This window comes from Oryx dammah, unplaced genomic scaffold (assembly GCF_014754425.2).
Source record: "Oryx dammah isolate SB20612 unplaced genomic scaffold, SCBI_Odam_1.1 HiC_scaffold_28, whole genome shotgun sequence".
NCBI classification, from domain to species: domain Eukaryota; kingdom Metazoa; phylum Chordata; class Mammalia; order Artiodactyla; family Bovidae; genus Oryx; species Oryx dammah.
Window position 1 is genome coordinate 103529049 of NW_024070212.1, and position 27519 is coordinate 103556567.

Sequence of the window (27519 nt, forward strand, 5' to 3'; positions counted from 1 at the left end):
GTCCATCAAGTCGGTGATGCCATCCAACCATCTCATCCTCTGTTGTCCCCTTCTCCTCCTGCCTTCAATCTTTCCCACCATCAGGGTCTTTTCAAATGAGTCAGCTCTTCACATCAGGTGGCCAAAGTACTAGTGTTTCAGCTTCAACATCAGCCCTTCCAATGAACACCCAGGACTGATCTCCTTTAGGATGGACTGGTTGGATCTCCTTGCAGTCCAAGGGACTCTCAAGAGTCTTCTCCAACACCACAGTTCAGGTATAGAGTAAAATGAATCTGTTATATATATACATATATCTACTATTTTTTAGATTCTTTTCCCATATGCCAGATTGAGCTCTTAAAGAAGCAAATGTGACCCTGTCACTCAGTTGCTTAAAAGCTTTCTAGGGTGGTTGGATTAAAGTACAAAATCCTTAGCATGTCTCCAAGGACTTACATGATCTGGCCCAGCTTTTCAGCTCCAGTCACACCAGCCTTCTTTCATTTCCTCAAAACACCAACATGTTCCTTACTTAGGGCTTTTGGCCTTTGTACAAGTCACTCCCACCGCCTAAAAAGCTCTTTCCCAAAGCACCATCCATTCCTCATAGCCTGGTCAATGCCCATATATCATTAAGGTCTCAGCTGAAAAGTTTCCTCCTCAAAAGAGCTTTTCCTCAGTCCCTCAAGTTAAACCAGATTATATTCTCATTTCCATCTTCTCTTCTGGCTTTTACATTTCATTATGGAAAATTTCAAACAAGCTGAGTGTAATTAACCAGCAGCTTCAGCAATTATCAACCCCTGGCCAATCTTATTTTAGCTATACTTCCACATACTCAAGTCTCAACCCTGGAATATTTTGAAGCAAACCCCAAATATCATACCATTCCATCTATATATACTTTGGTATATATCTCTAGAAATAAGGACTTTTTAAAGGTTAGAAACTTTCACTTCCCCTTGTTTTTTTCTCAGTTGTACCATACTTTATCATGTATTTATCTGTGTGATTGCTAAACATGTCTTCTCCACTAAATTATAAGCGCCACAAGAGCAGGCAGATCTGTGCTGTTCACTGTCACATTCCCAGCACAGAGCACAGTTGCTAGCACATAGCAGGGAAGCAAAATTTGGTTAAAAATTAATCAGAAGTAAGCAAATCCTTTGAACCCTCCTTCCCTCCTTTTCCCCCCTTGTAAGAATTCATCAGGGAAACAACAGGTTAAATACAGAAAGAAATACATTAAGAATGTTCTCAAAAAATATTTGTGTTCTAACAAAAAATATCAACAGATTACATAAAAGAACTATGATGTCACTATAAAATTAGGGGAAAAAGTTGTAGTTCTTTATTTAATACAGAAACATATACAAGTTTTATTAATTATATAAAATCCGATTTTCTTTTCCCCTTAGCCATGGACTTCATTGTTTGAATATTTGCAGCTATTATTCTATACACAAATTTTCTTACCAAATTCTATATTCCATATTGCTAGGTCACTTCACTTTCCATTTTATGCCACATTTCCATTAAGAACTATTTCCCCAAATCACAATCTGCCTGACTGTGTGCTGCTGTTCAGCTGCTAAGTTGTGTCTGACTCTTTGTGATGCCACGGACTATAGCCTGCCAGGTTACTCTGTCCATGAGACTTCCCAGGCAAGAACAGAACACTGGAGTGACAAAACCTGATTTTAAACAGTATACACAGAACAAATCAAACCATTTTTAAGGATGTGAATAAATGTATATGTATGTACAGAAGAAAATCTCTACAAGAATCTATGTAAAGTACTAGAAGCTATTTAATATTTCTGGGTAGTGGGATTGTGAAATATTTGTTTTCCTATTTTTTTATATATTCTCTGACTTATTTGCAAGGAACTTGTATTACTTTTGCAATGAGAAAAAACAGTAGAGGTATTTTAAAAACAAAATAACACAGCCATCCATGACTCCTTAGTGTCTGCAGGAGAAGTTGAAACACCTTAGCATGACAGTAAAGCCCTTTCAGAGCCCATGCTTCATGCAGGATGCGCAAGTCATCATTCTGAAATATGTCATGACTCATGCATGCCTCTCTTTGACTACACCTTGTTCCTACCTGGAATGGCTTTCTCCCTTATTCCCCGCTGGACAAACTCCAAAGTTTAGTCCAATGGCACCTCTTTCTGCGAGGCCATCAAGGGAATAAATCTTGACCTTCGTTATGGCTGCATGCTTTGCTCTTCCCAAACTGAATATCTTATTACAGTTAGTTGCTTATAAGACTCTCTTGCCCTAAATAGACTATCAGCTCTGGAAGGCAACGACCTCATCTCATCATTATTTATCCCAAACATCTAGCACAGTGCTTGCAAGCAGTACATGCAAAATGTACTTTGTTTGGTAAATGAAGTCACCAATTAGCAAGATAAAAAGCATACCATTTTTTCCTGTTTTGCAAAATGAAGGGAGAAGTTTTCAAACACCTGCAAGGCCAAGATTTTACACAGGAAAGGGATTAGGTTACTTTGCTGGGGCGCCAAAGGCAGCACCAGCACCAATGAGTAGAAGTTGATTTCGGCACACTCTGGGGAAGGATTTCCTAACTCATGATTAAGCTTGTGTGAAAGCAAATGGAGCATATCCAGAAATAGTGGGATACCAATAAGAGTAAGTGTCCAAGAAGAGGCTGGATGATCAACTCTCAGGGAGGCAGAGGAATGATTCCTGCGCAGCGGGTAGGGTAAACCATGAACTATAAAGGTCTTCCTGCTACTATAGTTCTACTGGCTGATCCCTTCCTGTTGGAAATTCAGTGGTTCTGAAAGTGTAATGTGAGCTAACATACAAAGATGTCTTGATGAATCTAAAAATATGAGATCAAATTCAATTCATGAAACCTATGACTGACATTGAAATGTGATAGACACATAAGAAAGAAGCTCCATCAACATGTTCTGGTCTGAAAAATAGAGCTCAGTTTCTCTTGGACTTGGCCTGTCATTAACTGCAACATGAAATTGGAGTCAAAGCAAAGAAGAGGCCATATTTGTCTTAAGAACAATTCCAATCCCAAAGAAAGGCAATGCCAAAGAATGCTCAAAATACCCCACAATTGCACTCATCTCACACGCTAGTAAAGTAATGCTCAAAATTCTCCAAGCCAGGCTTCAGCAATACGTGAACCGTGAACTTCCTGATGTTCAAGCTGGTTTTAGAAAAGGCAGAGGAACCAGAGATCAAATTGCCAACATCCGCTGGATCATGGAAAAAGCAAGAGAGTTCCAGAAAAACATCTATTTCTGCTTTATTGACTATGCCAAAGCCTTTGACTGTGTGGATCACAATAAACTGTGGAAAATTCTGAAAGAGATGGGAATCCCAGACCACCTGACCTGCCTCTTGAGAAACCTGTATGCAGGTCAGGAAGCAACAGTTAGAACTGGACATGGAACAACAGACTGGTTCCAAATAGGAAAAGGAGTACATCAAGGCTGTATATTGTCACCCTGCTTATTTAACTTATATGCAGAGTACATCATAAGAAACGCTGGGCTGGATGAAGCACAAGCTATAATCAAGACTGCCAGGAGAAATATCAATAACTTCAGATATGCAGATGACACCACCCTTATGGCAGAAAGTGAAGCACGAAAGAGCCTCTTGATGAAAGTGAAAGAGGAGAGTGAAAAAGTTGGCTTAAAGCTCAACATTCAGAAAACAAAGATCATAGCATCCGGTCCCATCACTTCATAGCAAATACATGGGGAAACAGTGAAAACAGTGGCTGACTTTATTTTTCTGGGCTCCAAAATCACTGCAGATGGTGATTGCAGCCATGAAATTAAAAGATGCTTACTCCTTGGAAGGAAAGTTATTACCAACCTAAACAGCATATTGAAAAGCAGAGACATTACTTGGTCAACAAAGGTCTGTCTAGTCAAGGCTATGGTTTTTCCAGTGGTCATGTATGGATGTGAGAGTTGGACTATAAAGAAAGCTGAGCGCTGAAGAATTGATGCTTTTGAACTATGGTGTTGGAGAAGACTCTTGAGAGTCCCTTGGACTGCAAGGAGATCCAACCAGTCCATCCTAAAGGAGATCAGTCCTGGGTGTTCATTGGAAGGGCTGATGTTGAAGCTGAAACTCCAGTACTTTGGCCACCTGATGTGAAGAGCTGACTCATTTGAAAAGACCCTGATGCTGGGAAAGATTGAGGGCAGGAGAAGGGGACGACAGAGGATGAGATGTTGGATGGCATCACCGACTCGATGGACATGGGTTTGGGTGGACTCCGGGAGTTGGTGATGGACAGGGAGGCCTGGGATGCTGCGGTTTATGGAGTCGCAAAGAGTCGGACACAACTGAGCAGCTGAACTGAACTGAATGCTAGTTATCTCAGTTCCATTCATTATATCCCTTCAACCCCTGATTTACTACAAAGAAGAATACACATAAACACCAGTGGCATCTTGGAGAAATTACATAGGGCTACTAGGAGGTATGTTTACCAGCCTATTTCCATCTACCCAAAAGAGAATTCACCTAGTTCCCTATGCCAAAATAACAATAAACAGTTACTTTGAACTTCTGTAAGCACAAACATTTTAAGGAACCATGAGGCCAGACCAAGAGCTTACTCAATCAACCTCTGCTCTCAGATCGTTCTGCAAGAGAAGTCAGTCCCTTTCCACCTGGTTCATCTTGCAAAAATGTCGTTTCCTTCTGTCAAAAAGAGACACTGTCCACATTCACATTTTTGAAATAAGAAGTTAACGCTTTTTAAATGTTTGAGACAAAACAAATTGAAAGATTTCTGAGACTGATTAGAGAATAAAGGAAAATACTATACCAAGGAATTGAAAAATGGGAAAATCAGAGGTGGGAAGAACATTAGAAGTCATTGAGTCTCGGGACTTCCCTGGTGGTCCAGTGGCTAAGACTCTGTGCTCCCAACCGGGGCAGGGGTGGGGGCGGGGTTTGATTTCTGGTTAGGGAACTAGATCTCACATGCCACAAGTATGACCCAGAAAAGCCAAATAAATAAATAAATACATTATTTTTTTAAAAAGGGAAGAAAAAGTCACTGAGTCTAAACTTCTCATTAGTTACTGAGATCCTTCCATCTGGTTCCTCCCAGAATGGAAGGCCATTTTACTGCTGGATGGCACTGAATATTAGTGATGTCTTCTTTATACTGAGTCCCATTAATCTGCCTTCTTACCATTTTTAACCTCCTGGTGCTGCTTTTACACTCCTCCCATATTTATATAAAATAACAATAAATGTAAGATAAAGATAGAGGTGTGGAGATTCTAGAGAGAGGAGCTATTCTACACTCAACCAAAATACAAGCCAGTTGAACCAACTTAATCCAGGAGGTCAACGACAGGACAGACAACGCAAACAAACTGCTATGTCATCCATGGAAATGAAGCAAAGCAACACTATCCTCCTACCAGGTAACCAGGAAAAGGTGGTGAGTGAAGCAGAACACTGCTGAGCAATCACTGATGAAATAAGCAGTCAATCTACATGTCAACCCGTTTCAGTAGCTAACTTAAAATGGTCCTTCTCTAAAGACATTAAAGCTTGCAACACTAGGAAGTCAGCAGGGAAGCAGACTGGGGACTAGAGAGGAAAAAAGGAGGAGACATTCTTCATCTTTCTCTTGTTGTTAAGCAGAGCTTGCTTAGAGACAAAACAACAGCCTTGACTTTGCTCTGGAGGCGGGGTGGTGATACAAAAAGTTAAATATAACTGAAAAAGAGCCTACAGAAAGGAATAAGTCTAAAACAATAAAGCAGTCAAAGGGCCAGAGCTAAAACAAGGCACCTGTCGACAGCTGGGTGCGGCAACTTTCTCAGCTTCTTCACACACTGGCTATCTATCTTCTTTAAAGCCTAGGAAAACCAGTCCTTGCTGAGAACTAGTCCAATAACATACTTGTACACGTCTCATGTTATTTAGCTAGCCACAAAGCTATGGCCTAAAGGTAGTAACTGCATCTCCGAAACTCATTAAACTACTGTGAAAAGACGGAAGGAAGGGCAGTTAACTTTCAGCAAATTTAGCTTATTTGCCTTATTTTATTATTAGACGGCAGGGATTTACTGTGGCTTAGGCACTAACTCTTCCTTTCTGGCTACCCCATCAGTGGATGGTAACGTACACTCAGGTGGTATTTCTAGTACTAAAGAACTTCCAAACTCCCAAATCAACCAACCTGTACCATTATTACTCAACTCTACTTCCCAGAATACTTCAGAAGGGAAAGCACCAGGTCCAAGTTTGAACTTTATTGTTTGTTTGGCTTTGAAAAGGACATTCTGCCAAGGTACGTTCTAATGATATCACTGCCCCATTCAAAGACATGTAATTTACACCCCTACTGTTAACTGAACTCCAAACTTCTAAATGTGGCTTAAATTCTTCCATGATTTGGGCCTTTTACTCCTTTTCTCTCTTCTGTACACCAACAAAGACATCACTTCCCCTAAAACTGTGTGCAGCTGCCAGTTGCCAAGTTCCAGCACACAGAAAAATTTGAGAGGGTAACTCCTACCCACAGACACCTTTTTCTGATTTGAGGCAGACTGTGGGACTGCTTCCTAGACAAGGTAAGTCCCTGATTCTGCCCAGAAGGTCTTCAACCCCCACAGAGGTCTCTTTTCAGCCAGTCCTGGAGCAGCAGCTGTGCAGTACTGCTAGTGGTGCTCTCTGAAAACTTGAGACAAAGCCCGAGTCTCCTGGGGTTCCCCTGGGAAGTTCTGGTATCTGATGCTATGGTTGTTTTCATAGTAGAGAGCTGATACATTCTAAGGAGAGGGAAAGAGCTGGCCAAAACATCTGCCAGGATGAAGACTCTCACACAAGTTGATGCTTCCCTCCACTGGAGCCCAGTCCTCTGCTACTACAAACACTGAGTATGGCAAAATGTAATAAAAATCTAAACAGGTCCACCTCTTTACTTGAGGACACAGTAGATTTTCTCTAAAAAGAACTAAACGTGAGCCCCCTAAACTTTCATTATACAGAATAATGGTGGCTTGCTTTCAAGGACATACATGGCCACTCAAAGATATATCAAAATCTCTCCAAACCCTAGTGACTGGTGCAAAAACACCCTAAAAGCATCTCAGAAGAATGCATAACTTCAGAAGGAAAGAATGGATGGCATGGTTGAAAACACTCATTCTAGAAAAACCTAGGATGGCTTTCCCAACAAGTTGCATGATGGAGGCAAAGAGTGTGGGAACAGAAGGGAAAAAATGCTTGAAAACTCAAATACATGGATAAATAGATTGTAAATGATAAAAAGAGCCAGCTAAAAATCTGTGACAAATAGGATAAATTTCCCTGCTCTCTTTAGAGATTTTATGGATGACAGTAATTTGGAATTACACAAAAAGAATGGATCCTATATTTAAAGTGGATAACCAACAAGGACCTACTTACAGCACATGGAACTCTGCTCAATGTCATGTGGCAGCCTGAATGGGAGGGGAGTTTGAGAGAGAATGGAGACATGTATGTGTATGACTGAGTCCCTTCACTGTTCACCTGAAACTATCACAACATTGTTAATTGGCTATACCCCAGTTTAAAATAAAAAGTTTAAAAAGAAAAGAAAAGAAATGGATCAGAAAATGGAGATCACCTAGACTATGAGTCAGAAGTAAATTCAAAGAAACTCATTATGCTGTTACTTAAATATTTCCTTAAAAAGGTTTGAAGGAGAAAAGCAAGGAACATTTTTTAAACTGTGTGAAGACAATCAAATGAAAAAGAGCTTACAAGTCAAATGAGAAATTTCCAAACTGAACGAGCCTCTCTGCAATTTGAATATTCATAACTTGAAAGTGAAATTCAAAAGCTTCTGCTGAAACTTGAAATACTGACTGAACCGCAGCAAGAATATATAATGAAACTTTGCTCAAAGGTAATCAAACAGGGAATTTACTGCTTAGAAATCAAGAAGAAACTGGACTTCCCTGGGGGTCCAGCAGTTAAGAATCAGCCTGCCAAGGCCAGCCAGGGACACAGGTTCGATCCCTGGTCTGCGAAGATCCCACATGCCTGGGAGCCAACTAACCCTGTGTACCACAACTTCTGAGGCCAGCACCCTAGAGCCCGCACTCCGAAATAAGAGAAGCCACAGCAGTGAGAAGCCCATGCGCAGCTAGAGAGTAGCCCCTGCTTGCTGCGACGAGCCCACACGCAGCAGTGAAGACCCAGCACAGCCAAAAGTAAACAAATTTTCAAAAAAAATTTTTTAAACCACAAAAACTTAAAAAGAAGAAACTTCCTAAAGTGTACGAAAACAGCAGCAGTGTACACCAGAAGCGCAACTCCTACAGAAAGCTGGCCGAAGACCTCGAGAGAGAATTGGAAAGAAACACTTCCTTCTATCAAAGATGGATCATGTCCCATGAGAAAAAAAATCGTCAACAAAGTTGGCTGGCATCTCCGTGGACTGAGAGAAAGCTCAATGAGCTAAGAAAAGAAGTGGAGACACAAACGGGCCAAAGCAGAATTTAAACTCTAGCTTCCCCCAACCTTGCCCCCCACCCCACCCTCAACCCAGGACTCCTCTGCCTTGCTAATCAGCAAGCAGAGGCCAGAGAGGTCAGGGCAGCCCTCTCTTTCATCAGGTTCCCAGGGAAGGAGGAGTTAAAGCCCGAGGGCTGAGGGACCCAGGGTCAGGTCTGGCTTTAATCCCACAGCAGCCACGTCCTCAATATCCACAACCACAGCAGGACATCTGTCTATGCTTCCTCTCTTCAAAAGTCACCTTGTTTTCTCTCTTTTAACTTAATGGCTGTTATTCAATTGATGCTACATTTGTTCTTATGATAATTTCTAAGATAGGATTTAATATAATGCTTGTTGTTGTTAGTTGCTAAGTCGTGTGTGACTCTTTGTGACCCTATGGACTATAGTCTGCCAGCTTCCTCTGTCCATAGGATTTCCCAGGCAAGAATACTGGAATGGGTTGGTATTTCCTTCTCCAAAGGATCATCTCCAACCAGGGGTCAAATCAGCGTCCCCTGCACTGGCAAGCAGATTCTTAACGACAAAGCCACTTGGGAAGCCCAATACAATGCTTAAGAACATAGTAGTCCTACTTTATTGGACTCTCTAGAATTAGATAGTATAACTGTTGTACTTTGGCTGCAATAAAAGACCCTCTATCACTTAGTTCATTAATTGAAGCTTGATATGACCGGGTGGAGGCATTTGAAACAATACAAGAAGTGCAATAAGCTGTTATTAAAAATCTATAAAAGTAACAATATTTATCACAAAAAATTTTGGTTGGTTTTTAAAAGAATATAAAAACAAAACAACATCCCCAGCTAAAAGCAATACTATTTTTATTGGTTTAGCCATAAATGCATAGATTAGGAGAACTCATTCTGCAACTTTTGTTTCTTAATTTTTAAATTTCTCTTTAACCTGTTATTTTGTTTAGCATATGCTTTGCTGTTTAAATTTTTTAAAATTTTACGCCAACAAAATAAAAGTTTTCCCTTCTTAAAAAAACAAAAACAGTATGTTCATAGTTCTTTTTAAATAAATGCTCCCACGACAAGCCAGTAGGAAAGTTGTGGGTACACAGTGCTGGGCCTCCAAGTAGGAAGACCCTCTCTTTCTGGAGAATCTTGAGATCTGCCTGCAGGATCAGGTCTCTGACTATGCCAGTAACCTTAGGAAGAGGCCTGGATTTCTCTATCCGCTAAGAAATGAGTAAAAGAGCCTTAAGTGAGCAGCAGCAGCACAAAAGGCTAGTTTGGCTTTATCCTCTGGGTTGAGCTCTCTAGAGAGAAAATTCCTGGTGGTGGGTCCTTAAATAGCACCTTTCCCATGGAGGAGGGCCTGATGTTGATGAAAAAAAAAAATCAAGCAAGGCAATTAAGAATCTACAGTTTATAAACTAAGGCGAGCAACTTCAGGATTATGAAGCTGAACATGGACTGGGAACAAGTCGAGGCAGGATCAGCAATTAAACTTTCAAACAGTGACTGTTTTTCAATTTCATATATTTGTGGTAAGTTCTCATTTTTGCTCCCTCTTTGTACTCAGAGTACTGAATGGTGCAAACAGGGCTAAGAGCAAAGAATCAAAGGAAATAATCTGTGTCTATGTACAAGCCAGAGCTTTAGAGCAGAGGCAGCAGTGTGCTGAGAGCATTAATAATCCAGGAGAAGCATACAACAACGGAAAGAGAAGCAGTACACGCTGGGGTCACTTGGACACCTTTTCATCTCTACCTGCGGATTCTCTTTCCTGGATTTACATTTTGGAGGTTCTCCGTTTTGACAAGTAAGGAAAACCGGATTACTTATACTTTCTGGATGAACTTAATATATCTCCCAACAACTCCACGTGAGCTATTACTTGCAAAACATCATTTTGTGAAAATCTTGCTCCATCCACTTTCTCCAGCAAGGCTTTTTTCCTTCCTATTCTGGCTCTCTCAGAACTCCTATGGCCCTCATCTACAGTTTTTCTGTTGCTGGGTTTTATATGTTTCTATTTTGTCAGCTCCTTTAGGTAACAACTTTTAAAAAACCTAGTATGAGTATTTCTCCTCTGTGGACCTGAGGTTTGAATCCCTTATTATTGAACCACACAAAGGTGACTTAAATATCCTACACAGAAAATTAGGAAGAAGGGTATCCTTAATGTTCCTTGTATCCCGGTTAGCCAGGATATTTTGGCTCTAGCTAATTTCCTCTACACAAAGACCCTGCTTAAAGCATTTATGAATAAGCCAGAAGAGTGGTAGCTGAGGCAAGGCTTCTCTGAAAAGGGGAGGGAGGAAATAAAAAAGAGCTGCTTTCACTGGGGGCAGGAAGGAGATTATTTCATTAGGAGCTAAACAGTGAGCCTATCTCAGTACAAACAATTGTTTGGCTTGAAGGCTCCATGTGGCCAATTACTCCCACAGAGGCTCAGCTGGAATGGGACACAGAGCCTGCCACAGGCTCAAGTGTCACGGCTCTGGGATCCCAGAACATCCCAGCAAGGATGCTCACAGAGCGCGCTCCACCCCGACCAGCAAACAGCATCGTTCTGCACCCAGCCTAGTCAAGACTGTGGACTGAAAAGAGATGAGAAAAAGACGGCCCTGGGGACAAATATAAAGTGTATGCTCAGCCGCTCAGTTGTGTCTGACTCTTCTGTGACCCCATGGATGGTAGCCCGCCAGGCTCCTCTGTCCAGGGGATTTCCTAGGCAAGAATATTGTAGTGGATTGCCATTTCCTTCTCCAGGGGATCTTCCTGACGCAAGGATTGAACCTGCATCTCCTGCTTAACTGGCAAATTCTTTATCACTGAGCCACCTGGAAAGCCCCAGGATTAACAAATACACACTACTCTACATAAGATAAACAAGAACCTACTGTATAGCACAAGGAACTATATTCATATCTTTAATGAGCTATAATGGAAAAGAATCACACACACACACACACACACACACATACACAAGTATAACAGAATCACTTTGCTGTAGATCTAAAACTACACAATGTTGTAAACTATACCTCAAAAAAATGGCTAAAAAATTTAAAATATTTTAAAAGAATAAAATAAAACCAACATTTTGTAGGAAAAGTAATAAGGATAAAACCTAGATCTTGTAAGAAAGCTAGCACATTTCAGTCACTATCTCAATGGCTTTCATCAGGCTGGGGGAAGGAGGCATATAGAGATGGATCACTGAGCCGACAGCTGGGCAATTATTTCAAGGCCAGGTGGACCTGATATTTAAAACTTGACATTATAATTAAACTAATTTCCTATCGCTCATGACCTCACTTCAGGAAACGGACATTAACTTGATTCACCAAAAGTTATTGTCCTTACCCTCTGGGGACATTTAGTTCTTTAGGTTACTTCCAGTTAAAGCTTTAACTTCCTCTTTGCAACAACCAGTATCTATTCATATCCTGAAAAAAATACTGAAGATGCAAAGTGAGCCTGCCCATTTGGGGGAGGCATATGTTTAGAATAAGCTACTAAAGAGGCTGATAGAGCTCTTGACCAATGAGACAGCTCTTCATCCTCCATCCCCACTCTTCTTCCTCCACAGCAGTACTTCTCAAATGAAGTAACTTCCCCCCAAGTGGCAATGTCAGGGTCTGGGGACATGTTTAGTTGTCACAACTGGCAGAAAGTGGGACTGGAATCTAACAGGTGAGGCCAGGGGTTCTGCCTAATCTCCTACACAGGACAACCTCTTAACAAAGTATCCAAACATGAATAGTGCTCAGGTTGAGAAGTCCTGCCCTAGAGAAGCCATCTTTATTTTAAGCCATTTAGTTTGGAGAATGTGAGATATATACCAATCCTGTGGAAAAGCTGCCTCTCTTGTTCCATAACAAGGAGATAAACACTGAGATACAGAATTTCAAAGCTGGAAAGAACTTTAAGGATTATCTAGTCCAAGCACAGCTGGAGAATCTAAGACCCAGAGAGGTCAAGTCATTTACCCAAGTTCATAGAAGAAATCACCAGCTGGACTGGAATTAGAATCATTTTTCTCCACCTGAAATGTGTTATACACAGACAATGCTCAATAATAGTCACTGTATTCGTATCCTGTTCTTCAAGTGCTCTTTTCCCTTTAGCTCAGTCGCTCAGTCGTGTCCGACTCTTTGCGACCCCATGAATCGCAGCACAACAGGCCTCCCTGTCCATCACCAACTCCTGGAGTTCACTCAAACTCAAGTCCATCGAGTCCGTGATGCCATCCAGCCATCTCATCCTCGGTCGTCCCCTTCTCCTCCTGCCCCCAATCCCTCCCAGCATCAGAGTCTTTTCCAATGAGTCAACTCTTTGCATGAGGTGGCCAGAGTACTGGAGTTTCAGCTTTAGCGTCATTCCTTCCAAAGAAATGCCAGGGCTGATCTCCTTCAGAATGGACTGGTTGGATCTCCTAGCAGTCCAAGGGACTCTCAAGAGTCTTCTCCAACACCACAGTTCAAAAGCATCAATTCTTCGGCACTCAGGCTTCTTCACAGTCCAACTCTCACATCTCTTACCACATACTTTTTACTCTCTGCTCCCGGAAAGCCCAATGCCTGAGCTTGTGTGTGAAGGTTCATCTCCCACCCCTTCTCACCCACAGTCCTCCTCCTCAGAGGAAGCCCAGAAGTGGAGGAGAGTGAAGAACAAGCAGCCAGGCAGAACTCATTTTTCAGTTGTTTAAAGGGAAGCTCATGCTTTTCACACAGGCAGAGAGAGGCTTTACACAAAACCTTCCGAGTCAGCAGATGGACTCGGGCACAAGACCACAGACATATGAACTTCTCCCTTTCACGCCGGTGTGCCGCTCTCCCAGCAGACGGAAAACCAGTGCCAGTTTAATCGCATCACAACCGCATGCAAAAGCTAGAGAACTTTCATTCCTAAACAAACAGCAGAACAGAAATGAATCCCGGGACCAAAGTACAGCCAGTTAGTTCAGTGACACACAGAATGTTAGTCATTGAAACAGCCCTGGCTTAAGGGAGCAGAGCAAAGGTGGAGATCTACCCTTCCAGAGGAAGACATTCACTACAAGGTTTCACAAGCCAGGTGTTTCACAATTGGGTATAATGAGGTACAGGTTAGAAGGGGGTGGGGCAAGATGCCAGTTGTGTGGATAGAAAGTTCCTGCAAAGGGAACTTTATGCAGGGGAACCCAGGGCAGGTCTCAAGGAAAAACACAGCTTCGAAAGAGCCAAAGCAAGTTTCTTCGAATTAGACAAACCTGTTCCAGCAGGGACAAAGAGAGCTTCTAAAAGCGCTGCAAGGTTTTGATTAATTTCTACAGCACCTGAGAACAGTGTCTAAATATTTACTCCCATCCCACAAGAAAGGCTAAAGGGCTACTGTTTCAGCCTCCTGTTTCATACCCCCTGCTACACTCCCCCGCCCAATGATGTGTCACAGTAAAACCTCCTGTGGAAAGGACAGAGTGCTAGCTTTGTGACTGGCTCCAGCTTTCAACGTGGCACAGATGCCAGGAGCACACAGAAGAAATGGCACACAAAAGCAATGATCACAAAGCAACCAGGAAATTCACCTGCTGGGCTTCCTGCAATGTCACAGAGCTTCAAATATCTGAGTTGAGAGGATAAAGGTGACTTTCAAAAAATAAAACAGGAAAAAGAGTATGACCTGAACACGCACGACTAGGATAGTGTTCACAATGCCCACAGAACACGCTCTACCCCATTCAGCAAACAACATCATTCTGCACCCAACCCAGTCGAGAGTGCGGATTGGAAAGAGATGAGAAAAAGATGATCCTGGGGACAAATGTAAAGTAATTCAACCCAAAACCAAAATTTTTGTGGGTAGGAAGACAAATTAGGAGTCTGGAATTAAGATATACACACTACTATAGATAAGATAGATAACCAACAAGGACCTACTGTATAGCACAGGGAACTATATTTAATATCTTTTAATAACCAATAATGAAAAAGAATGTGTATACTCACACACACGTATGTGTGAGTGTCTGTGTGTGTACCTCAATCATTTTGCGGTACATCTGAAACTAACACAATGTTGCAGATTATACTCCAAAAACAACGGTTCCAGAAGCACAGACACTACGCAGCAGATGCTGAGCATCAGGTAACAGGGAAACATGGAACGTGGTCCCTGTCCTTATGGAACCCACAGGCGAAAGAAAGCCTTGTAAAACAAAAGCAAAAACCAGTGGCTGTTATCCCCTTTCCACCACAGTAGGGCTTCTAATCCTTCTTCCCATTGGACTGAGTTTAAGTGAAGGAGGCCTGTATGAACAACATAAGATGCTGATCAATGGCTTGACAGAACTGTTCCACATATCAAGTACATAAATGTGCAAAGTGCACGTCAGATATAAAAATATAACTTGGCCCATCTTGCTATGATCATGTCCTGTAAATCTGTTCCTTATGGTTAAGCCTGGATTCTCCCCAGCTCTCTGCTCCCATCTCAAATGTCCACTACAATGAGGCAGTTCAAAACAACAGCCCCCACAGCAAGGCCGTCTCTACAGGGGCTCAACCGGAGAACCCTCTGACAACTCCTTAAAATTAGAAGGCACACATCACTCAACTCTGAATGCATAAATAACCCATCAGTCCAACAGCAACACCAAAATTCACATTGTCTCATTATAAAAAATTTTATAACCCCGAAAATTTAAGACCCAAATGTCCAACAACTGGGCAAGAATTAAGTAATGATATAGTCAAACAGTGGAGTACCATAAAGGCATTTAAACGTTTTTAATGTCAGGAAAAATGCTTATGATAATATTAAGTAAAACAATAATGATATAAAATTATATTACAGTAGTATAAGCTTAAGTATAAATGGGTGATAAGGATCTTCTACATTACTATACTTTTTCATACTTTCCAATGACTTCCATCACAAATATGAATAATTTTCACAATGAGAAGATACAGTTTTTCTTTTTTAGAGAAATAGCATTTAATGATGTTTAGCTAATAAGCCCAGCTGGCCTGGGAACCTGTTCCTATCGATCCTTAATTTGAGTCACTTGTGTCAGATACCTATTCACAGACAAGGCTCAAAACAAGTCAGAAGGCTCAGGGGAGCCGAGCTGGAATCTTCCCGATTCCAATGCTGTATTTAATGATGTTTCCTTTCTCTCACAGGAGAGCTAGGAATGTTAACACCACACTCACACCACCAGAAAGACCTCAAAATTCCCCTCAGTCTGAAACGGTTCCTCTAACTCATCTCCTGACATCTACCTTGGGCGAGACAAAGTTCCCAGTCCCTTACAGCTATTCTCACAATAAAAACGGTTTAGACACAGCAGAAGAGGCTGAGTCTTTTCATTCTTTTTCAAATCGGCTGTCACACTTCAAATGGTCTGCATTAAGTCCATTGTTTCCAGCTATTTTGAACACAAGCATCATGATTAGAATAGGGAGTTTCCTTCCTCTTTCTCATCAGAGGCCTTGGGTCAGTTATAACCCAAGTGGTAAAGTGTCAACATGAAAAGACACCAATGTCCCCTTCATCAACAGCACAGGATGGAAAATTCTGTAGGTAATTACTTTTTGAAGGCACTAGAACAAAAACCATCTAAATAATATTAAGACAATTTTAAACTCAAGACTTGAAACACTAGAGAACTCATTTCTAAATTTACACACACACACACACACACACACACAGAGGGGACTTCCACTAAGATAAGAAAAGAGGAAGAAGTTAAAATTCACTGTGTGTGCATTCAGGAAATAACACTGCAGGATTAACATGTAAACCCACATCTCAAGATGTAAGCTCTGTGACAGAGGCGCGGGGATATTTATGGACTTCCCATCACCAGCAACTGCCATGAAAGACAGTGTGGCTGTTTGCAATAAAGGGAAAGAAAAAGTGCTCTATTTCCACACATCTCTATGCGGGGACAGGCTTATCAGCTGCAGCTGAGCTCTCCTCCTCCTGTATTTGCTCTATTATTTTCAGTACATCATAAAATGGAAAAGGTTACATGTTTGTTCCTTGGGTGAGGAGAAATGACATGAAGCCTGAGGGATCCGGTTCTCATTGTTTCTGATTAAGACAGTTCTTTTTGAAAGTTTTGACTTGAAATTAAGTAAGGATAAACAAAGCATTTTCCAAGTGGACTTATGAAATCCAGTACTTTCTAAATAAACCATATCCAACAGCTATTTAAAAAGCACACCAGAATACCCATAGGAAATATACAAATGGGGAAAAGAGGGCTATGGTCAACAAAAATGGTCAGAAAGCTACTTAACATTATTTGAAAACGAGCAGCAACAGTAAAATCCCAGCAACAGGCTGCAAGGTGGGACCCCAGGGCAGGTTCCAGCCACACAAGAGGGCGCATGGGGGCTCAGGGGAGTGATGCACAAACTGAAGACGACCACCAGGGTGACCTTACGCTGATGGGTGGCCACAGCTGAAGGCAGATTTGGCTCATCTCTGGGGTTTTCCACGGGGAAGAAACCTGCAGTTCAGCCATCAATGGACCAGCATCCACAAAGCCTGTGGGGGAAATACAGGATCCAGAAGAGTGGGGTAGGAAAGGAGAAAGTTTGGAAAATGGAAGAGTCAAATACAGTAGTGAAATATTGTAATTATTAAACATGAGGCTTCAAAAACACATAGGTGTACCTCTTAAGGTGAAAGGGACTGGCTGGGAAGAACTGGTACTCTGGGAAGAGATATGCTTCTTATAATACCAAATTACACTTCAATCACATGTGTGAATTATAGTAGCACCAGCTATGAGGAAACTAATTTTTGGAAAAGAAGAGAAAAACAATGAAACCTATGCAGTTTTTTACCACTGGTAACTTTACTCAATGAGAGGTCTTTATCCATAGCTTCTGCAGGAAAATAACCACCTAAAAGCAAACATACTCACACTCCACTGAAAAACCCTTGCTGGCCTAGTTCCACCAATTCCAATAATGTGGCAGGCGCCCAAAGGCAGGCGACCCGATTGACAAAAAAAGCACTTCCACAAAGTGCTCAACTTGTATCACATAACTCATTAAACACCTCAGTAAAACTGGCAGCAATAACCTGAGAAGCCTTGTCTTTACAAGGAACAGCAGCACCCTTCTGAATAAGACAGAATATTTTTCAGGTCCAGTATAGAAGACAGCAGCGAACTTCGGCAAACTTCGGGAGACGGTGAGGAACAGAGAAGCCTGGCAGACTTCAGTCCATGGGGTGGCAGAGTCGGACACGACTAGGTGGCTGAGCAACACAGAAGCCAGTATGTCCAGTGATCTCACCGCTCTCACCCAGTGCTAGCTGATCTAAGCTTGTTGAGGCAGGGGAACAGAGAACCCAATCAAACTATTTAAAGAGATACCCAACACAAGGAAAATTGGCTCCAGCTTAACAATCAGAAAAGTCTAATCCGTACCAGGTTTTAAGGCTGCAATCATCAAAACTCTTTGCATATCTTAAGTGCTACTGACTGAGTTTTTAGTTGTGGATGGGACAAGCTCAGTGTATACACATCATGCCTAAAGCTTCCCAGAATCAGGGTGGGAACTTATTTTCCAAGTAACCAAACGATAAACTGCTCCTGGCAGAGACAGAAAGTCAAACACAGATTCCACAGAAGTCATGCATCCTAATTAAACAGGCAATGACTGAGTTGTTACATTACTTCCCAGGACTAATTATTGTTTTGGCAACAGTTAAGCTCCTTTAGAAGCATTGGCCTAAAAAAAAAAAAAACAAAAAGAAGCATTGGCCTAAACCCCCTTCTTATCCTTTGTCCAAAATAACTCAACTGTTCTCTTACAAGCAGAAAGAACTGCATCTTGGGGATTTAAGTGCCTTTGCCTGTCTCAACTTGGATCCTCCCCTTCCTCCACACTATCACAGGGAACTACATCTCCCAGGCTCCCCTGCCAACTAATTTCTTGGTAAATTCCATCAATGGGAGGAACTGATAAGGATAAGAGGCGGGAGAAGGGGGGAAGCCGGGGTAACACTCTGTCTTACTTGGTCCGAGCTCCAGCTGCCACCGGACAGCTCTTCTTTCCACTCGTCTTGGTCACTGCAGATGGCTCAGGCTTCTGGCCTTTGCTGACATCAGCACCTTCTAATTTCCTTAGGGCATAGGCGGCCCCAGGTGTTGCCAATCTCTGGGTTGTCTCACCAGCCCACTGACCTTCTTGGCCCTTTTATCACCTATGGAACCTAGTCCATATTAAATTCCCTCTGCTTGAATCTCCTATAGTGTTTTCTGTTTCTCTGAAGGGTCCCTGACTTTTAAATATATTTTAAAAAGTTAGATTTCCTAAGAATTACACAGATACTCAGAAAAGTTCTAAAGGGTTTCTTTTAATAAGAAACAAAGGATTTGTATAGTTCAAGCAAATATTTACTGACCTGTGCCCGACCATACTAGGTGCTGGGAATACTATATTGAACAAAACAGGCACAAAATTCCTGCCCTCATGCAGCTTACTTTCTAGCGAACTGCGGCAAATTACAATTTTAAGAAGTTAACTATCAGAGGAGTATTTCTTTAAAAATAGAGGAATTTGGTAAAAGTGAATTAATTTTAAGGGGTTCTACTCTACACAGACTTGGTTCCCACCTTTTCAGTGTGGTATGCTGAACTGTCACATTCCAGGAGCCAGTACAGAGCTTCTTCAAAGTTAGTATCTACTTAAACTGGCAACTTGCTCAAACAAAAACATAACTGTGATAAGGATTTAGGCAGACACAATAATAAAAGTTAAGCACTGTATGCTTAAATGAAAAACACAGGAGTGTTTGATGCAGATTCTTGCTGGGTATCTTTTTCACGGAGCTATCACTTGGAGGAACTGAGCTTGAGTCCATTTAATGTCACTTTATCTCCTCCCTATGGCGCAGGTAGCTTCCAGCATCACAGACAAAGCCAGCCACAACGCACACAACGAGTCAAGTGTGGTCTCCAACTGCATGACATTATTTCCAAGATGGAATTTTTAGCCTGAACAGAAACAGACAATGACTCATGTGGTGAACAGTTATACAGACAACACTGCCCAAGAAAGCTGCCACCTACATACCACGATATCAGAGGAAAAATTCAGAAAGAAGGTTGTTTTCTGATTTATTTAAAAGCAATAGATTTGCTGAAAGGTATACTGAGAGATGTGGCTGCAGCTGCCTGTTGTTTACACATCCAGCTTCCCAAGTGGCGCTCATGGTAAAGAATCCGCCTGCCAAATACAAGAGACACAAGAGATAAAGGTTCGATCCCTGGGTTGCGAAGACTCCCTGAGAAGCAAAAGGTAACCCACTCCAGTATTCTTGCCTGGAAAATTCCATGGGCAGAGGAGCCTGGAGGGCTACAGTCCATGGGGTCGCAAAGAGTCAGACACAGCTGAACACACACACAAGCACTGAATAACCAAGGGCTTGCATGAAATACTCAGACTGCTTGAGTGTGAGAGCATGCTCAGCTTCAAAAATCCAACATCATCAACTCCAGAAACAGCATGACATCTGCGGCTGGCATCCCACTAGACTTCTTTAAGATAAATGAATGTACTCATGAAGGGAGATCTAGTGGGCACAATACTCTGACCTTCCTTACTACTCAGCAATTAGAAAACATTTCATGTTTGCTATATTTGCAACTCCATTTGAGTAGCAGGTAGACTTCCAGTACTGTGGGTTTCTTACATAACAGAGAGTCTAATGCATATTCCTAATTTCAGTGCCACACAGCAAGTCAACTGCAGAGCTAATCTGACGTGTCTCTGCCTACCTTAGCCCTTGTCAATCCCCAACATGTAATGAGAATATACTAAAGAATCTCACACACACATCACAGCACGTCTTGGAGGCTTTGCACGTTCTTCTTCCTCGGCTTGGAAAGCAAAGTCCCCTAAATTCACCTGGCAAAATCATGCTTCTCATTTAAGACACAGCCTTCTTGTCTCTCTGAGCCATGACTTCCTAAGCAGACTTGCTTGCTTTCTTCAACGCTTTCATTTCTCCCTGTACACAATGCTAAGTGATAATCACTACATTGCATCATGTATCTGTTTACACATCTGCTTGCCCATTAGACTATAAAATCCCTGAGACCAAAGGCCCTCTCTTTTAATCTACATGTCTTGGTAGTGTCTGACACAAAGCAGGTTCTTAAGAGCATTTTCTGAATGAATACATGCAGTGTGGGATTGCACCCTCAGAAGACAAGGCATTTTGTACTTTCTATCCCACAGCTACCAGATGAAATTTAAAGGACAGAGAGAACTAGTAGGAAAATGTCTCCCAGGGAACAGGTTGAATAAGTTGATATTAAAAGACAACCTAGGGACTTCCCTGGTGGTCCAGTGGTTAAGAATCTGCCTTGCAGTGCAGGGAATGCAGGTTCAATCCCTTGTCAGGGAACTAAGATCCCACATGCCGCACAGCACCTAAGCCTGTGAACTACAGCCAAGGTCTGGTGTGCCTCAACCAAGACCCTACGCAACCAAATAAATAAATAAAATAAAATAAATGACAACCTAACGGGGACTTTAATTACTGTCAGTAAAACTCTGTCAGCCTAACTACAATGGTCAGAGTTAAGGTGCATGAGCTATAAAAGGACTGAGTGTTATTTGATCTTGGCTGGAGAAGGGTGTCTAACTAGAGATGGAAGGAAAATACCTTCTACTGTCCAGGTCTGCGGCAATTAAGAAAAAAATCTCTTAAAAGGTGCCACAGATACAGCTAAAATAATTAAAAAATGATAGCAATGTTCATGTTCTAAGGAATGATATTCATCAAGCAATGATTTAGCTACTGACAGAAAACAAAAGTAAAGCAAAACTAGAGATGAATTTACCAGAGTTAGAATCAAATATAGGAAATGGTTTTGGCTTAGAAACTAGGTGAGTTTTCTATTCAGTGAGTTATTCAGTGAGTCATTCTAACTGTGGCTTCCAGTAACTAGGGTATTTAAGGGAATAAAGTCTGAAAGTGGAATGAAGGAATAAAATTAAGATGAAATAAATGAGTTCAGCAATAGTAATGATAAATAGTGCTTACATGTGTGTAACACTTTAGTTTACAAGGCATTTTTATTTTTCAAATGAGGAAAGTTAAACTGAGAAAGTTAGGTGGTGTGCTAAAGGTCCCAAAGCTAAAATAAGCAGAATAATAGAGTTTAATTGGATGTTCCAACATCAAAGGGCTTCCCTGATTAGGTCAGTTGATAAAGAATCTGCCTGCACTGCAGGAGACCCCAGTTCGATTCCTGGGTCAGGAAGATCTCCTGGAGAAAGGATAGGCTACCCACTCCAGTATTCTTGGGTTTCCCTCATGGCTCAGCTGGTAAAGAATCCACCCGCAATGCGCGAGAGACCTAGGTTCAATCCCTGGGTTGGGAAGATTCCCCTGGAGAAGGGAAAGGCTACCCACTCCAGTATCTGGCCTGGGGAATTCCATGGACTGTATAGTCTACGGGGTCACAGAGAGTCAGACGTGACTTTCACTTTCCAACAGAAGTCTACAGCTCTGGGACTTCCTTGGTGGTCCAGTGACTTCCATTGCAAGTCCTTCCATTGGAAGAATCTGTCCTCCAATGCAGGGGATGTGGGTTTGATCCCTGGTTGGAGAACTAAGATCCCACAGGCCTTGGGGCAACTAAGATCTGAAGAGGTCAAAAATAAATAAATACATATTTTTAAAAGTCTACAGCTCTGATTCTTTGAACCTGAAAGGTGAGCCTACAGGTGCTATGGACGGGGGCTAGGACACTGTCTAAGATGACTTCAGTGAGAGCAGATGTTCCCAAACCATGCATATCTTTCAACTTTATACCCTGAGAGAATGGGGACACTCCTTACTGTGCATGGAGAGGGAATCTCCATGCCCTTCATGTTATACACTTGATTGAAAAAGTGAAAGGTTGGGACTTCCCTGATGGTCCGGTGATTAAAAATCTGCCGCTAATGCAGGGATGCAGGTTCAATCCCTGGTCAGGGAACAAAGATCCCATATGCTGCAGGGTGACTAAACCTGTGTGCTCCAACTACTGGACGCACTGCAACTACTCAGCCCAAGCACCACAACGAAAGGTCCCGTGAGCTGCAACTAAGACCTGACACAGCCAAAAAAAAACCAATTAAGTAAATATTAAAGAAGAAAAAGAACACAGGGTGCCATGGACTTTGGGTAACATGCTATTATTTGCATAAAAGCACTGAAAAGGAATATATTTAAATGAAATTGTCTATGTATGTATCATCTCTTAAAAGTCACATAATAAATTACCTCCAGAAGCACTGGGAAAAGCTGGTTAAGGGATCAGGGACAGGAAAACAACTTTTCACTGAATATATTCCCTTTTGAACTTTTTGAATTTTGAACCACATAAAAGTGGTTTTTCAAAAAGGAAATCTGAATTTAAGAACACATACTAGGAGTTGGAACAAAGGCAGTGGCCAGGTGATTTGAAGTGAAACATTTCCGAGATGGAGTGTAGGAGAAGAACAGAGCAGTAAAAAGATATTACAAACTTTCTGTCAGACTCCAGAATTCTATGTGGTATTTCACAGTTGAAAGTAAATATTCCTCAAGACCATCAAATTTCTTCCGTTCTAATTCTTTGCTCAGTAAACAGCTCTCATTTTTTCACGAACCTTGATACTGAGAAAGGAACATCCCAACAATGGACATAAGTATTCAGGACATCAGAAAGGTAGATCCTTTCATGGTAAATAGGATAGTGTCCGGAGAAGGCAATGGCATCTCACTCCAGTACTCCTGCCTGGAAAATCCCATGGACGGACGAGCCTGGTGGGCTGCAATCCATGGGGTCACTAAGAGTTGGACACCACTGAGCAACTTAACTTTCACTTTTCACTTTCATGCATTGGAGAAGGAAATGGCAACCCATTCCAACTGTTCTTGCCTGGAGAATCCCAGGGACAGCGGAGCCTGGTGGGCTGCCGTCTATGGGGTCGCACAGAGTCGGAGACGACTGAAGCGACTTAGCAGCAGCAGCAGCAGCAGCAGCAGGATAGTGTCCAGTTTAAACCACTCTCTGAAGAGGCTGATTAGGAGTTATTCCAGGCATACAGACAAAATATGGAACTGCAGAGCTACAGACTAAACCTCCAAAAATGAGACCTGGCCTCAATAAGGTGGAGTTAACCATTAACATATCTGAAATTTTCAGTATGTTTGTTCTCTCTTCTACCACAACTTCAGTCAGCCCAAAATTTTACCCTAAAGGTCACAGTAAGTTAAAGGTTTTGGGTGATGAAACATCTTTCAGCCTAAAGCAAGTTGAAGCATTTGTTTTAAAGGTAGTACCAAAGTGGCCTCCATTCCCACATAAATTATTTCAATGCCTTAGAGGTAACTTGTGAGTCTTATGCTCAAGAGAGTTAAAAACAAAAACAAAAAACCCAGAACCAACAAAACTTATACTACACAAAGAGAACACATGTTTATTCTCTATTCTGCTATTCAAATTATGTATCTTATAATATCATTCTTAAATCAGTATAAGAATTTTTTTTTTAAGAATTACTGCCAGAGTTATTTTGAAACATTACAAAAATACCTGTTCATAGGTCTGCAGTTCAGGGTTACATCATCTGATTTTATGTGAATGGATTAGTAAGCAATCCCTCACCAGGTCCTACACAATCAAGCTCTCAATTTTCTAAGTAAGAGAGGACATGAGACTTACAGATAAATACCCAAGTACAAACCTCATTTTAGCCTGCGGCTTTAAAATTCCTCCTCCCACTAAATGTGTTTTTTACCAGAGCTAAGAGATAACTTAATCTACGGATTCAAGTGTCTCTTCCTTCCACGATCTGACATTTGTCCACATGACCATTACGACAACCACAGTCAGGAAAAAGGAGCGGGAAAATGAATGGGAGGAGTTCAAACAGTAGAAGGGGCTAGCTAACTCATAAACTGCGAAAACTGAGGCCACAAATATCTTGCTGACCTGAACTGAACGATGACTGACTGACACACTGTCATCTCATTTGTAATAGAATGGCCAAGTCACTGAAGCCACCAAGCCAAAATGTAAAGCTAATTTGTGAAAATAAATCATTTCAGGACCCAGGATTCTACTATCAAAAGCAGTTAATAAAGTTTACAGGCCAGCAGTTACCATCTCTCATTAAGAATGAACTGACTAATGTTTTATTACCTGATCCCCAGTAATTCTGTTGATAAAGAGCAACAGAAAATTTGGAGGTGATGAATCAACCTCTCTTCTATGTGCTATGTTTTGTTAGAATATGAGTAACTACAACAGTGGTATGGGAAGTGGGGGATAGGGGTGGTACCGATTATAAAAATGGTATCTGACTCCCCAAATGGAGCAGTGCTCACTCAGTGGGTTGCTTCACTGTGACTCAAGATCTATCAACTGAGGACACAAGGGAATTTGAGTGAAGCCAAAGAGATATACTCCCAAATTTTAAGCCAAATCTTCCCATAGAGCTAGCAGAAGATCTCATGAGAGTCAATTATAAGAAATTAACCTACCCAACATAAACTGATTCTACAATACTTTTAAAAATGAATTCTTGCCAATGCAAAAAATCAGGATCTACTTTCCTAATGGCACATGCCATTTACCCATTGGTAAAGGGCACTAAAATATACTACCAGGTGTCCAAATCAATGTCTCTCTCCCCCATCTCCTTACATAACCTTACTTCTGCAAAATAAAAGGTAATTAAGTAAAAGTATCAATTAAGCACGTAATTCCTTTCTCAATACTGATAGAGACAAATATATTTGAATCTTTGTTGTGTACTATATGCCCAACATGCTATACGACAAACAATCCAGGTGAATTCACTGCGTTATGAACAAAAGTAAATTAGCAATAACTCCCAAACCAAAAAAGGAATTCTCCCAACTCCAATTTATATTCCAAAGAATTCAGAAAGAAAATAAGGAAACAAAATATTTGTAATCTATCAATCTCAAGTGCAAATATTTCACTAATAAGCAAGCTTTGGTAGCACATCAATTTGTAACTGTACCAAATCATGAATCTTTGAGGGCACAGAAAACAAAGACTCTGCCATGATCATATTTCGTCTTTAGAAGGATGATCGCCATGGAAGTAACAAATTCGATGCAGCCCTTGTTTCCTTCTCTGCACTGATTAAGCCGATCCTGCTAGTTCCTGCCACCACACACACATCAGGCCTCCAGCACACTCCACAAGCCAGGGCTAGGCTGTCTAGAAATCCGCACTGTGTCACTGCATAAGCCAGTTCCCCCCTCCACACATCCTGGAAGAGGAAAGCCACCTAAGCACTCTGTCAGATCTCAGCAAGGCTGTAAAATGACAGAAGGAACTGCTAACCAAATAGCAGGCAGCCACGCTCACCACCTTTAAAAACCATTTAAGCAGTTTTCCTCCCCGTCATCTCACTTCCCTCTCCTCCCCACCCCCTCCCCGCCCCGCTGCAGTTCACCCCCAGCTTTGCAAGTGGAAGGCTGCGAGCTGCACTGACAGTCGGCGCAGAACTCATTCAGAGCCCTGAAATGTAGACATTCTCACCTGCACACACCATGCCACTTCCCCCAACCCCGACCATCACCGCCCCCACCCCCCACCCCAGCCTCAACCACACACACTCGCCCTCGCAACCTCTCCCCACACCAATCCCGGCGCCCCAGAACACCTAGCAGCCTCCTCAACGAGGGAAGCACGCGTTACCATTTAGACGGTCGGGGCCCCCTAAGCTCTAGAGACCTCCCGCCTCCCCACACAGGTCGCCTCCCCCGTGTCGCCCGGAGGCTGGACCCCTCGCCCGCAAGGAAGGATGCGCTACCTTTAGACTGGCAGTCCGCACAAAACTTGTTATCCTCCTCCAGCAGCAGGTTGGCCAGGACCGCCTGGTACCGATCCACGTCCTTCACCGATTTGCCCGTCATGGCCAGGGTGCCGGCGGGGGCAGAGGGCGACGCGCCCTCCTAGCCCCCAGAAACCCCTGCCTCAGTCCGGAGGTGAGGACTCCCGGTCCCCGGCCCAGGGCACCTCCTGAGAACGCGGGAGCCCTCTCCTCTTGCCCAGTCCAGCGCCCCTTCTCCAGTCAGCCGCGCCTGCCCCCCAACTCTGCAGCCCCCTCAAGGCGGCGCCCCCTGGCGGGCTTAGGGAAAGGCCCAGGTCCCAACGAGGCTGTCGGACCAGGCAGGGACCCTCGGCCCAGGCAACAGGGACGCTCAGGCCTCCTGCTTTTGCCGGGCGCAGAGACGACCCCCGGGCCTGCCTGTCAGCGGACTACGGCTCCCGCGCCTCGGTTTCCCTGGCAGCTGCCGCCTGCTCCGCCACCACCTCGGCCGCCTACTTCCGGCAGCTCTTCCTCTCCTCCTCCACCCAGCCCAGCCCGCGCATGCGCCCCGCCCCCACCGCGCCGGACTGGGCTCTTCCCTCCGCTCCGCTTCTCAAGAACCAATCCGGGCAGAAGCGAGGGGTGGGGCTTGGATGGGGCGGAGGGAGGATTGGGCACGCCCCCTGCATGTCCTTGGAAAAGAATGAATGGAACAGGCGGAGAGCGGGTGGAGGGAGTGGAGGAAAGTGAAGGGAAACAGCAAATAAACTGAGCTCTTACTACGTGCCAGGCACTGTGCTGAGCGCTTTCTATGAAAGATCCCAACATAATCCCCCAGACCTCTCTATGAGTTAAAATTTTACCATCCTTATGTAACCTTTGGGTTGTGAATGCTCCAAAGCTTATTCTTTCCTTCAACAGCCAAATAGAAGAGTCCTACCTTCTAAACCTCTTAACAGAGGTCCAAAGCTATGGTTTTCCAATAGTCATTATGGATATGAGAGTTGGACCATAAAAAAGGCTGCGAGCCGAAGAATTGATGCTTTCCAACTGCGGTGCTGGATAAGACTCTTAAGTGTCCCTTGGACAGCGAGGAGATCAAACCAGTCAATCCTGAAGGAAATCAACGCTGAATATTCATTGGAAGGACTGATGTTGAAGCTGAAACTCCAATACTTCAGTCACATGATGCGAAG

At 42.7% G+C, this 27519-nt stretch overlaps 1 protein-coding gene across 2 annotated transcripts in view; it reads right to left on the bottom strand.

The window, feature by feature from the left end:
- The window catches only part of SMAP2 (small ArfGAP2), a 47823-nt gene extending 20911 nt beyond the window's left edge, over positions 1-26912 (bottom strand). For both annotated transcript variants that reach the window (XM_040231566.1, XM_040231567.1), the window contains exon 1: positions 26324-26912. In XM_040231566.1, coding sequence (XP_040087500.1) covers positions 26324-26426 — 103 coding nt within the window. In that variant the 5' untranslated portion in view covers positions 26427-26912. The remainder of the gene's footprint in view (positions 1-26323) is intronic.
- Between the last annotated feature and the right edge of the window lie 607 nt (positions 26913-27519).